Source organism: Pristiophorus japonicus, chromosome 2, assembly GCF_044704955.1.
Source record: "Pristiophorus japonicus isolate sPriJap1 chromosome 2, sPriJap1.hap1, whole genome shotgun sequence".
NCBI classification, from domain to species: Eukaryota; Metazoa; Chordata; class Chondrichthyes; family Pristiophoridae; genus Pristiophorus; species Pristiophorus japonicus.
In genome coordinates, this window is record NC_091978.1 from 316351321 (window position 1) to 316367224 (window position 15904).

The 15904-nt window shown below is 43.5% G+C and overlaps 1 protein-coding gene across 1 annotated transcript in view; it reads right to left on the reverse strand.

The window, feature by feature from the left end:
- Positions 1 to 14880, reverse strand: part of LOC139247795 (annexin A5-like) — a 66500-nt gene extending 51620 nt beyond the window's left edge. Inside the window, exons 1-2 of the mRNA XM_070871786.1 lie at positions 14756 to 14880; positions 14473 to 14499 (exon numbers count right to left, since the gene is read on the reverse strand). Coding sequence (XP_070727887.1) covers positions 14473 to 14490 — 18 coding nt within the window. The 5' untranslated portion in view covers positions 14491 to 14499; positions 14756 to 14880. The remainder of the gene's footprint in view (positions 1 to 14472; positions 14500 to 14755) is intronic.
- Positions 14881 to 15904: the final 1024 nt, after the last annotated feature.

Genomic DNA, 15904 nt, shown 5'->3' on the forward strand with positions numbered 1-15904 from the left:
TAAGGAACAACAAGGGGCAGGAAACTGGTGGGAGTTTATAGGCCCCCAAACAGTAGTGGTAATGTAGAGCACAGTATAAATCAGGAAATTAGAGGTGCATGTAACAAGTAATACATGGGGAACTTTAATCTACATATGGACTGGGCTACCAAATTTGCAGTAATAGTGTGGAGGACGAATTCATGGAATGTATACAAGATGGTTTTCTATATCAGTAAGTTGAGGAACCAACTAGGGAGCAGGCAATTTTAGATCTAGTATTGTGCGGTATGATGGTAAACAAGTAATGGCTAGCATTTAAAGAATTAATATATAATTTACAACAAACGTACATTACTTTAAGGCACAAAAACCCCACAAGAAAAGTGATCCAATCATGGCTAACCAGAGAAGCTAAAGACATTACCTGCAGTAGATCAAAGCAGTAGATCAAAGAAAGAAGCTTATAATGTTTCCAAAAAGAGCAGTATGCCTGAGGATTGGAGGATTTTAGAATTCAGCAAAGGAGGACCAAGAAATTGATAAAGAAAGGGAAAATAGAATGAGACTAAACTAGCAAGAGTCATAAAAAGACAGCAAAAGCTTCTATAGATATGTAAAAAGGAAAAGATTAGCAAAAGTAAATGTGGGTCTTCTACAGGCTGAGACTTGAGAAATTAAAATGGGGAATAAGGAAATGGCAGAGAAATTAAACAAATACCAAGTGTCTGTCTTCATGGAAGAAGACACAATAAACCTCCCGGAAATAGTGGAGAAACAAGAGTCTAGTGAGAATGAGGAACTGAAAGAAGATGGTATTAGTAAAAAAAAATGGGACTGAAAGCTGATAAATCCCCTGGACCTGATGGCTTGCATCCTAGAGTTTTGAAAGAGGTGGCTATAGAGAATGGTTCCCGCAGATTGGAAGGTAGTTAATGTAACCCTGCTATTTAAAAAAGGAGAGAGAAAACAGGGAATTACAGACCAGTTAGCCTGACATCAGTAATAGGGGAAATGCGAGAATCTATTATTAAGGACGTGGTAACAAGGCACTTCGTAACTAATAATAGGATTGGGCAATCTTTTGAGGTTGTAACTAGTAGAATAGATCATCATAGGCAGTCCCTCGAAATCGAGGAAGACTTGCTTCCACTCTAAAAGTGAGTTCTCAGGTGACTGTACAGTCCAATATGGGAATTAGTCACTGTCACAGGTGGGACAGACAGTCGTTGAAGGAAAGAGTGGGTGGGGAGTCTGGTTTGCCACACGCTCCTTCCGCTGCCTTCGCTTGTCTTCTGCATGCTCTCGGCGACAAGACTCAAGGTGCTCAGCGCCCTCCCGGATGCTCTTCCTCCATTTAGGGCAGGTTTGGGCCATGGATTCCCAAGTGATGGTGGGGATGTTGCACTTTATCAAGGAGGCTTTGAGAGTGTCCTTGAAAGGTTTCCTCTGCCCACCTGCCATGTAGGAGTTCCGAATAGAGCGCTTAGTTTGGGAGTCTCGAGTCGGGCATGCGGATGATGTGGCCCACCCAACGAAACTGGTCGAGTGTGGTCAGTACTTAAATGCTGGGGATGTTGGCCTAATCGAGAACACAGACGTTGGTGCATTTATCCTCCCAATGGGTTTGTAGGATCTTGCGGAGGCACTGTTGGTACCAGTGGATTTGCTGTGTTTCGATTTTCAGAAGGCATTCGATAAGGTGCCACATAATTGGTTATTAAACACAATTAAGACTCATGGGATTGGAGGCAATATACTTGCATGAATTGAGGATTGGTTAACAGACAAAAAACAGAGAGTAGGAATAAACGGGTCATTATCGAGTTGGCAGGCTGTAACTAGTGGGGTGCCACAAGGATCAGTGCTTGGGCCCAGCTAATCACAATTTATATCAATGATTTGGATGAGGGGACCAAATGTTATATATCCAGGTTTGCTGATGACACAAAGCTAGGTGGGAATGTAAATTGTGAGGAGGATGCAAAGAGGCTTCAAGGGGATATAAACAGGCTAAGTGAGTGGGCAAGAACATGGCAAATTGAATATAATGTGGCGAAATGTGAAGTTATTCACTTTGGTAGGAAAAATAGAAAAGCAGAGTATTTTTTAAATGGTGAGAGATTGGGAAATGTTGGTGTTCAGAGGGACTGGGTGTCCTTGTACATGAATCACTGAAAGTTAACATGCAAGTACAGCAAGCAATTAAGAAAGCAAATGGTATGTTGGCCTTCATTACAAGAGGATTTGTGTACAAGAGTAAAGACATCTTACTGCAATTATATAGGGCTCTGGTGAGACCGCACTTGGACTATTGTGTACAGTTTGGTCTCCTTACCTAAGGAAGGATATTCTTGCCATTGAGGGTGTGCAACGAAGGTTCACCAGACTGATTCCTGGGTTGGGGGTGGCGAGGGTGGGGGGGGGGGGGGGAAATTGTCCTATTAGGAGAGATTGACCAAACGAGGCCTATATTCTCCAGAGGTAATCTTGTTGAAACATACAACATTCTTAGAGCTTGGCAGGGTAGATGCAGGCAGGATGCTTCCCCTGGTTGGAGAGTCTAGAACCAGGGGTCACAGTCTCAGAATAAGGGGTCGGCCATTTAGGACTGAGATGAGGAGAAACTTCACCACTTACAGGGTGGTGAATTGTTGGAATTCTCTACGCCAAAGGGCTGTGGAAGCTCAGTCTTTGAGTATGTTCAAGACAGAGATCAATATATTTTTGGATATTGAGGGATCAAGGAATTTGGGGATAGTGCAGGAAAGTGGAGTTGAGGTAGATTAGCCATGATCTTATTGAATGGCGCAGCAGGCTCGAGGGGCTGAATGACCTACTCCTGCTCCTAATTCTTATGCTCGTATGTTCTTGATCTTATTTTTCTTGCCCTTCTTGTTGGTAGAGCTAACAGTGCTGGGAGGTGCTGTCCAAGTCCACAATTTGTTGTAGTACATCCTATAGATTATATATACTGCACCAACAGTGCACTAGTAGGAAGGGCTGTAGGGTAGATATTGAAGTCCAGTGGTAGGATCAAGCAAATGCTCGGGTCTTAGAAAGTCTTGAGCTTTTTCACTTTTATTGCAGCTACACCCATCCAGATCAGTGGTGAGCATTCCTTCACACCGGACTTTAGGCTGGTAGATGGTGACAGGCTTAGAGAGGATAGGAGGTGAGTTACTCATCACACAATACAAAGCTTCTGCCTTCCTCTTTTCACTTGTAAAATTTTGAAATTTAGCCTCAACTTTATATTCACACAAATATAGAGGATGTGTCATGCTGGACAATGAGTCCCACAAGTTGATTAGACAATTTACGAATGAGAAGTCAAACAAGTAATGGTTGTTCTCAAGAGGATACATTTACTGTCTGTTTAGAGCCATGTTTAAAACACAAGTGACATTTTATGGTGTCACAGCTATGTTTAGGACATCAGACTTATACTTCCAGCATACTTAGTTTGCAGTTATAAAAGCAACAATTGTAAGGGCTAGAAATTCTATTGGTACGTGCCACATGTTAACGGGGTGCTAAGCACTTCCCGCCCGAGCGGCACACTGTCAGTGCCTGCTGTGAACTTCAGTAAAGATTTAGCGGTGGTGCTGACAGTTTGTAAAGCACTCACTAGCGCCACCCACTTGGTGACATCACCGAGTGCGCAACACCCCTGCAGCGCCGTGTTTGCAAAATTCAGTCTTTCGCCTGTCGTAGGGCCTGGCGCTGAGACCAACAAGGGAAAACAGTCGGTCTAGCAACTATCCCAGAGCGATATCGTCTGGAGTGCAAGGCAAGTGCTGAAATTTCACTTTATCAACTTTTATTTATTGGTTGCAGTAGTGGGGAAGTGTGGGTGAGGTTTATTGATTTTTTTCAACAGGATTTGTGTCACCTTTAGGCACTAGGATTGAGTAGGCCTCCTGGGCTATCACTCCGTTAGCACCTGAAGGAGGTGGAATGCTTCTTTTAGCACTCCACTCTCCTCTTGAGTCGATACAATTGAATATTTCACTTTGAGGCAATAAGACATCGCCCCAGCAGCATCACCGCCTCAAAGCGGGCGATGCCGAATTCTAGCCCTATAAGTCTTCTATAGGCATAGAAATAATAAACAGGTAGTAAGAGGAGTGGGGCCAATTAGGGACCAAACAGGAGATCTACGCTTGGAGGCAGAGGGCATGGTTGAGGTAATACATCAGTACTTTGCATCTGTCTTCACCAAGGAAGATGCTGCCAAAGTCATAGTGAAAAATCAGGAAGTGGAGATACTGCTCTTTCACTATGACTTTGGCAGCATCTTCCTTGGTGAAGACAGATGCAAAGTACGGATTTATTACCTCAGCTATGCCCTCTGCCTCCATGCGAAGATACTGGGTGAAAAAAAATTGATAAAGAGGAGTTACTTTAAAGGCTGGCTGCAGATAAATCACCAGGACCAGATGGGATGCATCGCGCAGGATGCTGAGGGAAGTTAAAGAGGAAGTCACAGAGGTACTGGCCATAATCTTCCAATCCTCCTTAGATACAGGAGTGGTGCCAGAGGACTAGAGAATTACAAATGTTACACCCCTGTTGAAGGAAAGGGTGTAAAGATCAACCCAGCAGGCCAGTCAGTTTAACCTATGCAGTGGGGAAACTTTCAGAAACGATAATCAGGGTCAAAGTTAACAGTCACTTGGACAAGTGTGGACTAATTAAGGAAAACCAGCATGGATTTGTTAAAGGCAAATCGTGTTTAACTAACTTGATCGAGTTTTTTTTGAGGAGGTAACACAGGTGGTTGATAAGGGTCATGCGGTTGACATGGTGTACATGGAGTTCCAAAAGGCATTTGATGAAGTGCCACATAATAGGCTTGCCAGCAAGGTTGAAACCCATGGAATAAAAGGCACGGTGGCAGCATTGATATGAAAAAGAGTAGTGATGAACGGTTGTTTTTCTGAGTGGAGGAAAGTATACAGTGGAGTCCCCAGAGGTCGGTACTCGGACTACTACTACTATTCTTGATATATATTAATGACTTGGACATGGGTGTACAGGGCACAATTTCAAAATTTGCAAATGACACAAAACTTAGAAGTATAATGAACAGTGAGGAGGATAGTGATAGGCTGGTGGAATGGGTGGACATGTCGCAGATAAAATTTAACGCAGAAAAGTGCAAAGTGATTCTTTTTGGTAGGAAGAACAAGGAGAGGCAATTATAAACTAAAGGGTACCATTCTAAAGTGGGTGCATGAACACAGAGACCTGGGGGTATATGTGCACAAATCATTGAAGGTGGCAGGGCAGGTTGAGAAAGCAGTTAAAAAAGCATACGGGATCATGGACTTCATAAATAAAGGCATAGAGTACAAAAGCAAGGAAGTTATGATGAGCCTTTATAAAACACTGGTTCAGCCTCAATTGGAGTATTGTGTCCAATTCTGTGTACCGCACTTTAGGAAGGATTTGATTGGGTGCAGAAAAGAGTAACCAGATGATTCCAAGGATCAGTGTCTTCAGTTATGTGGATAGACTGGAGGCTGGGGTTATTCTTCTTAGAGCAGAGAAACTTGAGAGGAGATTTGATAGAGCCGTTCAAAATCATGAAGGGTCTTGACAGAGTAGATAGAGAGAAAATGTTCCCATTATTGGAAGGGTCAAGAATCAGAGGACACAGCAACATTCAGTCAGGCAGAGTCAGCATAGATTTATGAAGGGGAAGTCATGTTTGACAAATTTGCTGGAATTATTTGAGGATGTAGCAAACAGGGTGGATAAAGGGGAACCAGTGGATGTGGTGTATTTGGACTTCCAGAAGGCATTTGACAAGGTATCACATAAAAGGTTACTGCACAAGATAAAAGTTCACAGGGTTGGGGGTAATTATATTAACATGGATAAAGGATTGGCTAACTAACAGAGAAGAGAGTCAGGATAAATGGTTCAATCTCTGGTTAGCAACCCGTAACTAGTGGGGTGCCACAGGGGTCAGTGCTGGGACCCCAACTATTTACAATCTACATTAACTACTTAGAAGAAGGGACCGAGTGTAACATAGCCAAGTTTGCTGACGATACAAAGATGGGAGGAAAAGCAATGTATGAGGAGGGCACAAAAAATCTGCAAAAGGACATAAACAGTCTAAGTGAGTGGGCAAACATTTGGCAGATGGAGTATAATGTCAGTAAGTGTGAGGTCATGTACTTTGGCAGAAAAAAAAATCAAAGAGCAAGTTATTATTTAAATGGAGAAAGATTGCAAAGTGTCGCAGTACAGCGGGACCTGGGGGTACTTGTGCATGAAACACAAAAGGATAGTATGCAGGTACAGCAAGTGATCAGGAAGGCCAATGGTATCTTGGCCTTTATTGCAAAGGGGATGGAGTATAAAAGCGGGGAAGTCTTGCTACAGCTATACAAGGTATTGCTGAGGCCACACCTGGAATACTGCGTGCAGTTTTGGTTTCCATATTTCCGAAAGGATATATTTGCTTTGGAGGCAGTTCAGCGAAGGTTCACTAGGTTGATTCTGGGGATGAGGGGGTTGACTTATGAGGAAAGGTCGAGTAGGTTGGGCCTCTACTTATTGGAATTCAGAAGAATGAGAGGTGATCTTATCAAAACGTACAAGATTATGAGGGGGCTTGACAAGGTGGATGCAGAGAGGATGTTTCCATTGATGGGGGAGACTAGAACTAGAAGGTATGATCTTAGAATAAGGGGCCGCCCATTTAAAACAGAGATGAGGAGAAATTTCTTCTGAGGGTTGTAAATCTGTGGAATTCGCTGCCTCAGAGAGCTGTGGAAGCTGGGACATTGAATAAATTTGAGAGAGAAATAGACGTTTCTTAAACGATAAGGGGTTAAGGGTTATGGGGAGCGGGCGGGGAAGTGGAGCTGAGTTCATGATCAGATCAGCCATGATCTTATTGAATGGCGGAGCAGGCTCGAGGGGTCGCATGGTCTACTCCTGTTCCTATTTCTTATGTTCTTATTTAAGGTGATTGGCAAAAGAACCAAAGGCGACATGAGGAAAAACCTTTTTACGCAGCGAGTGGTTAGGATCTGGAATGCCATGCCTGAAAAGGTGATGGAGGTAGACTCAATCGTAGCTTTCAAAAGGGAATTGGATAAGTACCTGAAGTAAAAGAATTTTCAGGTCTGAGAAAAGGGCGGAGGAGTGGGACTGGCTGGACTGCTCTTGCAGAGAGCTGGCATGCACTTGACGGGCCTAAAGGCCTCCTTCTGTGCTGAAACCATTCTATGATTCTGTGAACACCCGACAGGTAAAAGCTCCTGTGATGAACACGTATATTGGATATCTGATACTAGGTTTACTAGGATTTGAGGCAATGGTTGGAGGCATTTATGAAAATGCAGCTTCCAAGAAAAGTTGAATCATTTTAGATGTTCTACTCTAAATCTCTAGGTGAATACTTCTATGCAGTTGGTTTAAGAGGCCTTTTGAACACCTAAACTTGAGATGAAGATAGCTATCCATCCAGTGCCAGGTGATCATACCTATTCCCATAAAAGAACCAAAACTATGCTAACCGTGTGCGCTACTAGTGATCTATCACTCGTTAGCCAACATGCCATGTTGCCAAAATTCTCATTTGGAACAATCTGATCAACAGTGGACTTAACTCTGCCTCCCATTTTTATAAAATTTAAATAGTTTACAGCAAGATGTTTAAAGTTTAATGCTGGACAGGAGCATACTCGTGGCTCAACATAACTTTTGCCCAGATACTCAGTTTAATAGTGCAACTTACTTCTTTTTTTAAATTAATAGCAGTAATGCTTAGAGAATTATCCTTCAAAATAGAATTAGGGCAGCAAACATTAGTCATGCTGCTGTCATCTTACCACAGGCCAATATGTCCACTAATGCTACAGCAGTTTTGCCAAAGTTGAAAATGATTTAAAATAAAATTATTCAGAGATCAAGCAGTTAAGTTGTACGATTTTATTGAGATAGAAGAAAAAAAGATACAGGAATTTCTGTCGTTTCCCATATCTGGGTGCACAAAAAACCATGATAGCTGATTCCAGATAACGTTAAGAAGATGCCAGTGTTTAGCTTTAAATTGTAGACAACTCTGGTGTAAGCACTTCAGATACCATATAAAGTGATCTGAAACCATTTTGTTTAAAATGGGAACAAGGTTTTAACTCGTGTCTAATGAGCAGGCGCCAAGTTTGATATGGAGATGGAAAGGAAGCGGCATACTATATAGAGAGTATGGGAGGATGAAAAAGGGGGAAAAAAATTCGATCAACAGATCTGGAGCTGGGAAGGGAAAGCGGTTAGAACTCAGGGCAAAAGATTTGGGGAGGGGCAGATGTGTGAATCCCACTCATTCCCACCAGTGGTTACACCTCTGTCCTCAAAGAATAACAGACAAGTTTTACATCTGCTCCCTGTGAGAAAGGGAGCATTCCAGGATGGAGAGGCGAACCAGGACATAGAATTAACAGCAGCCTGCACAATAAAAATAACTTATCCACAAGGTGAAGGGCAGTACTGTACCTGTCTCGACCATGAAAGTTAGTATCATCCACTGTGTTTCACCTGCCCAAAAGCTACTTTTTGTCTCGAGGAAGTATTAACCAGGATAGTGCCTTTTTAATTCAAATTTTTAATTTGTTCTCGTGTACAGTACAATACGCTATCTCTGCATGGTTTAGATTCTGACACCTCTGCTGTCCTAAAGCTCTCCCCTTCTATCCTTCTTAATTTGGATCAAAGAACAGCTACCTCAGTCCAAGGAAGTATACGTTATTTATTTATTTTAAAATGAGGATACTGTACTTCAAATTCAGAAGATCTAGAAACCCAGCACTACACTTCTAGGCAAAGTGCACTGCCTCTCCATAGACAGTACTTTAAGCAAGCTGACTGACTTCAACAAAAATATTAACTTACCTTGGCTCATGCTCAACATTTAACATTGGCCCATAAATTGCGGTCGGAGGCTTCCTGCAGACGCCTCTAACTGAAATTTTTTTAACAAAAGTACCTGGTGGTCCCGAAGGAACATAGGACCCAAATTTCCCCAACCCCTTTTTCCGGCGCACTTATCCGAGGCGCGCCGACTTTCTGCTCCTAAAACGGGGCCAAAAATGTAGCTCCTTATTCTCCCCGCTCCGTGGACCGTCCTTGGGCTTGGCGTGGCAATCACAGTGGGAGGCGGAGCTACAGCCCTGCGCCGAAAACAGTGCCGGCAGCTGTGCACATGCACAGTGGAGTCTGCGTGCATGCGCAGTAGCTCCTCGCCCTCCCAGAGCGTCCCATTGCTCGTCGCACTTATCCCTGGCCAAAGGGATGACCCGATTTTTGCCGCTCCTATCCCGAGCCGAGTGGCCTGCCGCACAGGCAGCCGCTGCCTTCCCTGCCTCAACCACGCTTCATGATCGGACACCCGGAGGCATCCAATCTTCCTCTGACCTCCAATCCCAAGGCCTCCGATTCCACCCACGAGACCTCTGTTCTCCCCTCCCCGAGGCCTCTGATCCTCCTCTGTGGCTGACAATCACCTTCCCGGCCTCCCCCCTCCAGTCCCGATGCTCCTGAGTCACAACTCCTGCCCCTTCCCCCCGAAGCTCCTCTGGCCTCCAATGCTCTTCTGGCTCCCGAGTCCCAACCACCCCTCTCCCGATGCTCCTTCAGCCCCCAATGCTTCGCCGGCTCTTGAGTTCCCACCTCCACCCCTGCTGGAAGTGTTCACATTTGGGGATGTTGGACGAGGAAAAAATTGGCTGCAAAACCTTCCTCAGTAAAATAGCCCCCTAAACTTAACTACCTAAATTCACACCTGATGATCTTGGAGAGTTCAAGACTCAAACTACTCTGAGGGCTACAAGGAACAGATTGGTGCAGGGAAACTTTTGATCGACTGGTGCAAGGAAGAGGGGGGGAAAGATAGTAACAGGGCAGAAGAAATTATTCAAGTAAAGACTGTTTAAAATTGGAGATCATGGACATTTAAACTGGTCCATGGAATGAGCTAGATCGTTAAGAGTTCTGACAACTGGAATCACTGTATCTCAAAAATTATTAGCTAAATCAATACCAAAGAGATTGATTAATCAGAAGGATAGAGAGCTGTGCAACAGGCCACAATCAAATAAAGCAAGAAAGGAGAGGAAAATCTACACGAGATTGTAAGCACACCAATATTGCTTTTAAATGCTTTGCTTTTCAACTCACCAAAAAGTCTTACTTCAAAGTCTATTTCAATTGTTCTACCAATTGAAGATGATGGCACTATGTGACACATTACAAGATAGAAATATTTAACATATTGGGCTTGATTTTAGCCCTGCTCGCCCAGAGGACAGAGGCGGATAGGCAGTTAAAAATAGGAGCAGTGACTTACCCCTTCCAATCCCGCTGCGTTCCTCCAGGCTGTAACTTGAACATGCTGTTTTTAGTAAGCAGCGGAAGGCAGCGGGATCTGGCTTGACGCAGACAGATCAGATGACAAAAATCGGGGCCCCGACTGCATTTTAACCCCCGGCCTGTGCAGGTTCCAGTCTCAACCAGTGTTGAGTTGGGGCATTACAATCAGCTGTTTTAGGAAGGGGTTTGGAGCCAGCAATCCTTCTCCCGATCACTATCCAGTGACCATTGCGAGAAAGTGCTCATGTGGAGCCCAGTTGAGAACAGGATTATGCTCAGCCGTGATATACACTTTATATACAAGTGAAGAGTGAGGCCCACTCATTGTTATTGGCAATTTGATGTTTTTTTCTTAATTGTAGGTGCATGGGATATTTGCATTACAATGGTACAATTTATATTTAATATTTAAATTCAATGGAATAAGGAGTATGGGTATTATTAAACAAAACAGAATTGGAAAATGGAATGACTGGCCTGAAAACAAAGTCGTGTACCATTAGTGTAACATTCACTTGGAGGTGCCGTGAAATTATTATTTAATAATACCGCCTTCCCATAATAGCGAGCTCTGCAGGTCACAAGTTTTTTTCACCTTCACATTCGGATATGTGCGGAGTATGGTTATCTCAGCCAAGGATGGTACTGTAGGCAGTACAATTGGTGTCAGCACTCATGGCTAGGAAAGACAAACAATATCAGACCAAGGTTCCTGCTCCTGACCGTTGTCCAGTGACATTTGCTGGAAAGGGTCTGCACTGTGGAGGATTGGGCTTGGCTGCAATGCACTCCACAGTTGAACAGGCCACAAACATTGGCTTTTTATGGATGGGTCCTTTGAAGAAATACTGGAGGGCTGCCAGCACCAACTTGCAGTTATCTAGCTCCTTTAACATAGAAAAATGTCTCAAGGTGCTTCATAGAAGAGCAATGACAAAAATCTAAACCCCGTTTGGGGCAGGCGAGGTGGATAGAGCGTGGGAATCCCCATGGAGGATTCAGCATGAGGCCCATACCATTTTAGCTCCACTGAAGCCAGCAGAAATGAGGCCAATGCCGGCAGGTGGGAGTGGGAATTGGGGCAGGAGCCAGACGCCATCAGGGACCCATGGAAGCAGTCCCTGATAAAGTAAGAAAGGAGGTATTCCCGGGCCATGGAAGGCACAAGTAGGAGCACTCCTGCTGGCAGCTTAGATATTATGTGCTAATCACACATTTCAGCATTAAAATTACGTCAGGGTCCAAATTAAATCATAGGGTCCTAACATTTCAATATTTAGGAGGCCCCCACATTCTTGTAGCAGGCAATCACTTTGCTCCCGACAAACTAGGAGTTAAAAATTGCAGGGGTTGGGTACGGCTACACTTCCCACAAGGCTAAAATTGCCGCTTGTGGAACCACACATCAGCAGCAGTCAATCCCTTCACAAGATAGCAAAATCTGGGAAAATACAGAAACAAATGGATTTCTCTCCAGGATGGTGGCAGCAGATTTACTGCTAGTTTGGTCAATGGTAGATTGTGTTCCACGTAAATGTCTCGCACTATCAGTTGTCACGGAGCAGTGTCTCTGTACTGCTGAGGTCACCTATAGGTGCAAAGTCATTAGCTAAAGTATTATGCCTAGCCACTGCCAATTGTAAAAAGGAGAGGGGACATTATACTCAAGAAAACTTTAAAAAATTATGCACACTATAAAAAATTCCTATAATTAAAAAAAAATTCCAAGCCACAACACTGGACACAGCAAGAGAAAAATCCAAAGCCAGTTTCTCTTTCATCTATCAGCTACTCACTTAAAAGCACCAGAATGCAACAACGTTTCAAATAAAGTTGAAACGTTCCATGAAAAGTAACACAAGCTGGCATATGAGAACGTTGTTTGGGGGAAATAAAATGTATTTGAAATCAGATGCCCCAGATGTAATAAAAATCCCTTTGTTGTGCAAATGTTCCACTCAACTAAGTACCTGATACTGTACTGAAAAGGAGCAAGCCTAATTAAAGGCAACCTTTATTTTAAACATGCATAATGCATACAAAGATTAAACAAAAAGCATGATAAACTAGTGTTTAAGATCAATGTTTGTCTGAGAAATGATAGACTTAGAGTATGTGTAGTTTTATTCACAATCCCAATAAAGCAACAATTATATCGAGCAGCATTCTAGTTCTAACCTATCTGACACTCACTGTTGATTTCTCACAAATTCCTGCTTTGTCAGACTAAATTCAACAGCAGTGAAGTTTGGTGACAATAGCCAGGCTACTAGTATAGTACAGGTTGAGCGTCCAAAATTCGTACCAATTGGTGGCAGGGTTGTCCGGAATCCGTAAAATGTTCCGGAATCCGGACCCGCCGGTCTCGGGCCTCGCCACCACCCGAGCCCCACCAGAGTCCCTCCTCGGCAGCGGGGCCCCGGCCAACGACCTCATCGCCCGGTGAATACCCCCTTGCTGAGGTTCCGAAATCCGGAAATACCCGAACCTGGGCTCGGGTGTTTCCGGATTCGTGACGTCAGAAAGACGTTCCAAAATCCGGCAAAATGCAAAATCCGGTAACAGACTCGGTCCCGAGGGTTCCGGATTCGGGGCGCTGCACCTGTATTAGGCAGTCCCACGTATCGAGGATGACCCGCTTCCACACCAAAAAAGGATGAGTTCACAAGTGTTTCAATGAGGGGCCTGACATTCTAGAGCATGAATTACATATTGAAGGGTGGAAAATGCCTGCGCGTGGATTCTTTTAACGTGGGGTGGTCGTTGCACACCAACCACCACACGGGCTTGACAGCTAGGTTTTGATCCAGTGTGGGCTGGCCCATGCTGCCCCTGGGCCTTTGTCTCTCCTGGGCCCCGGTCAAAAATGGAGCAGTTAGTAACAGGACATCAATTAGTCTCCTCTTATCTTGGAGACATCAAATATCAACACACTGTTATTTGAAATATCAAAATATTAAACTCCAGCCTACTTGAAGGGTTATTAACATCAGCCAACTATCAGAATAAACATGATTCTGTAGGGATGTCACACTTGGATTTGACCATTCACCTGCTTGGAGTGTGGGAAGGAATTCACTCGGTCATCCAATCTGCTAAAACACCAGCAAGTTCAGACTAGGGAGAGGTCATTCACCTGCTCAGTGTGTGGGAAGGAATTCACTCGGTCATCCAATCTGCTAAGACACCAGACTACTAGTTGATGTAGTTCACAGCTGCCACACTCTAATCATGAGCTTTGTCCTTTTTGGCCTTGAGGACAGTGCAGTCAGAGCAGCGCTGGCACTACGTGGAGAAAAAAAACACCACAAACCACACTGCCCTCACATCTGAACAAAAATGGCAACAAGCATCAGTCAGAGATATTACGGCTCCCATCGCCACACCCTCCCCTCCCCCAAAAAGTCTCAGCACATTTATCGAGTAAGTATCTGAGCCAAAGGATCAAAGTCTCAGGTTCAATCCACAGGTATCTCAGCTGGGATCGCAATTTGATGTTATAATTAGCCTTAGTATCACTGGGTTAGGGAAGGGTTGGGGGAGGAAGAGAAACAGCTGAAATGCACATCTGGAATCAGATTAGGGCAGGATTGGCCTCAATTGTGCCCCCTCCGCCTGTCAAATAGCCTGCTGACACTCACTTGCAAGGCTCACATTACACCCACTTGGGTCAGGTAACTGGGATTACCGACACCATGGAATCATACCCTGATAAGTCAATACCTTTTTTTGGGTGGGGGTACAGGGTAAAGAGGAGAAATGAGGCACAGCAAAATCCAGTCTAGCAGTCCCAGTGTGCCTGGATTCAAGTTTTGTATGGCCTTTTTCAAATATTTGGAATCAGTTCAACATTTCCACCCATTTTATAAAAAGCAATCTGCAGCAATTCACCCTGCCATAGTATTAACTGGAAAATGTGGGTCTGACTCTTTTCTGTCTCACATGACTGTAAGTATTCAGTCTGACGTTACTGAAACTAAAAATAACAATTTAAGTTTTCCACATTAAAAGCAAATTTAAAAAGTTAATCAAGCTGCAATTTAATCACGTGTATAAACAAAGCAGCTTTTTCATTCAATTTGTTGCAAATATTTGACCTACCTTCCCTTTCGATGCCATTTTTCTAGTCTAGTCAAAACAAACAGAGCAAAAACATGTCAGTGAAGTAACCACAAAAGGAAAGTTTGTAGAAAAGTTAACTAGAAAATATGTCACTTCAGAGTTTCTTCTGGGTTACCATTTTGTATTGTTTAATTCAAATATACAACCAAATTCTAATCTAGACATTTTTGCATCTATTCTGTTAAACGGAGCAGAAAAGACAAACCTTGCTCTGCCTTTTCCCTTCCCCCGTTATGTTTTAAAACGTATCAAACATACTTACAGTAAAAGAATGTCTCGTAACCTAGCTCAGCAAAGAGTTCTCCCAAGTCTGTAAAAGCACAACTCAAGTTAAAAACCACTAGAAATGTGAGCTCATACTTTCCAACTCGTACAGCTGCAACTGACCCCACCCTGCCTGAGGAAATGGTGTAATGTGACGGGGACGCAGCATGCTGGGGAGTGTAGTTCTAGCTAGTGTGTGTTTTTACAGACTCTCCCTTTTTCTTTCATTCACTCTAAACAGGGTAGGTTCAGAGATTCAGTTCAATGGGTTGCAAGGGATTCAGAAAGATGAAGGAGTGGCTATATTTATTAATGAGAACCTAACTCCCTTAGAAAGATGGGATTGTGTTACATTCAGTACATCTGAAACTACCTGGATGAAATGGATCAGGCTCATGACCACAGACTGATTATTAGTCATTCTTATAGAGCTCCAATTCCAGTAAATTAGTTGAAGGGGAAATCATGTTTAACTAATTTACTGGAATTCTTTGAGGATATCACGAGCATAGTGGATAGAGGTGTACCGATGGATGTGGTGTATTTAGATTTCCAAAAGGCATTCAATAAGGTGCCACACAAAAGGTTACTGCAGAAGATAAAGGTACGTGGAGTCAGAGGAAATGTATTAGCATGGATAGAGAATTGGCTGGCTAACAGAAAGCAGAAAGTCGGGATAAATGGGTCCTTTTTGGGTTGGAAATCAGTGGTTAGTGGTGTGCCACAGGGATCAGTGCTGGGACCACAACTGTTTACAATATACATAGATGACCTGGAAGAGGGGACAGAGTGTAGTGTAACAACATTTGCAGATGACACAAAGATTAGTGGGAAAGCGGGTTGTGTAGAGGACACAGAGAGGCTGCAAAGCGATTTAGATAGGTTAAGCGAATTAGATAGGTTAAGCGAATGGGCTAAGATTTGGCAGATGGAATACAATGTCGAAAAATGTGAGGTCATCCACCTTGGAAAAAAACAGTAAAAAGGAATATTATTTGAATGGGGAGAAATTACAACATGCTGCGGTGCAGAGGGACCTGGGGGTCCTTGTGCATGAAACTCTTTTAGGAGCAAACAAAAAACATTAAACCGTGCCTCCCGATCTGGGGGAAACACCAACATTTACAAGGCCCTTTTTTTTTTTTTT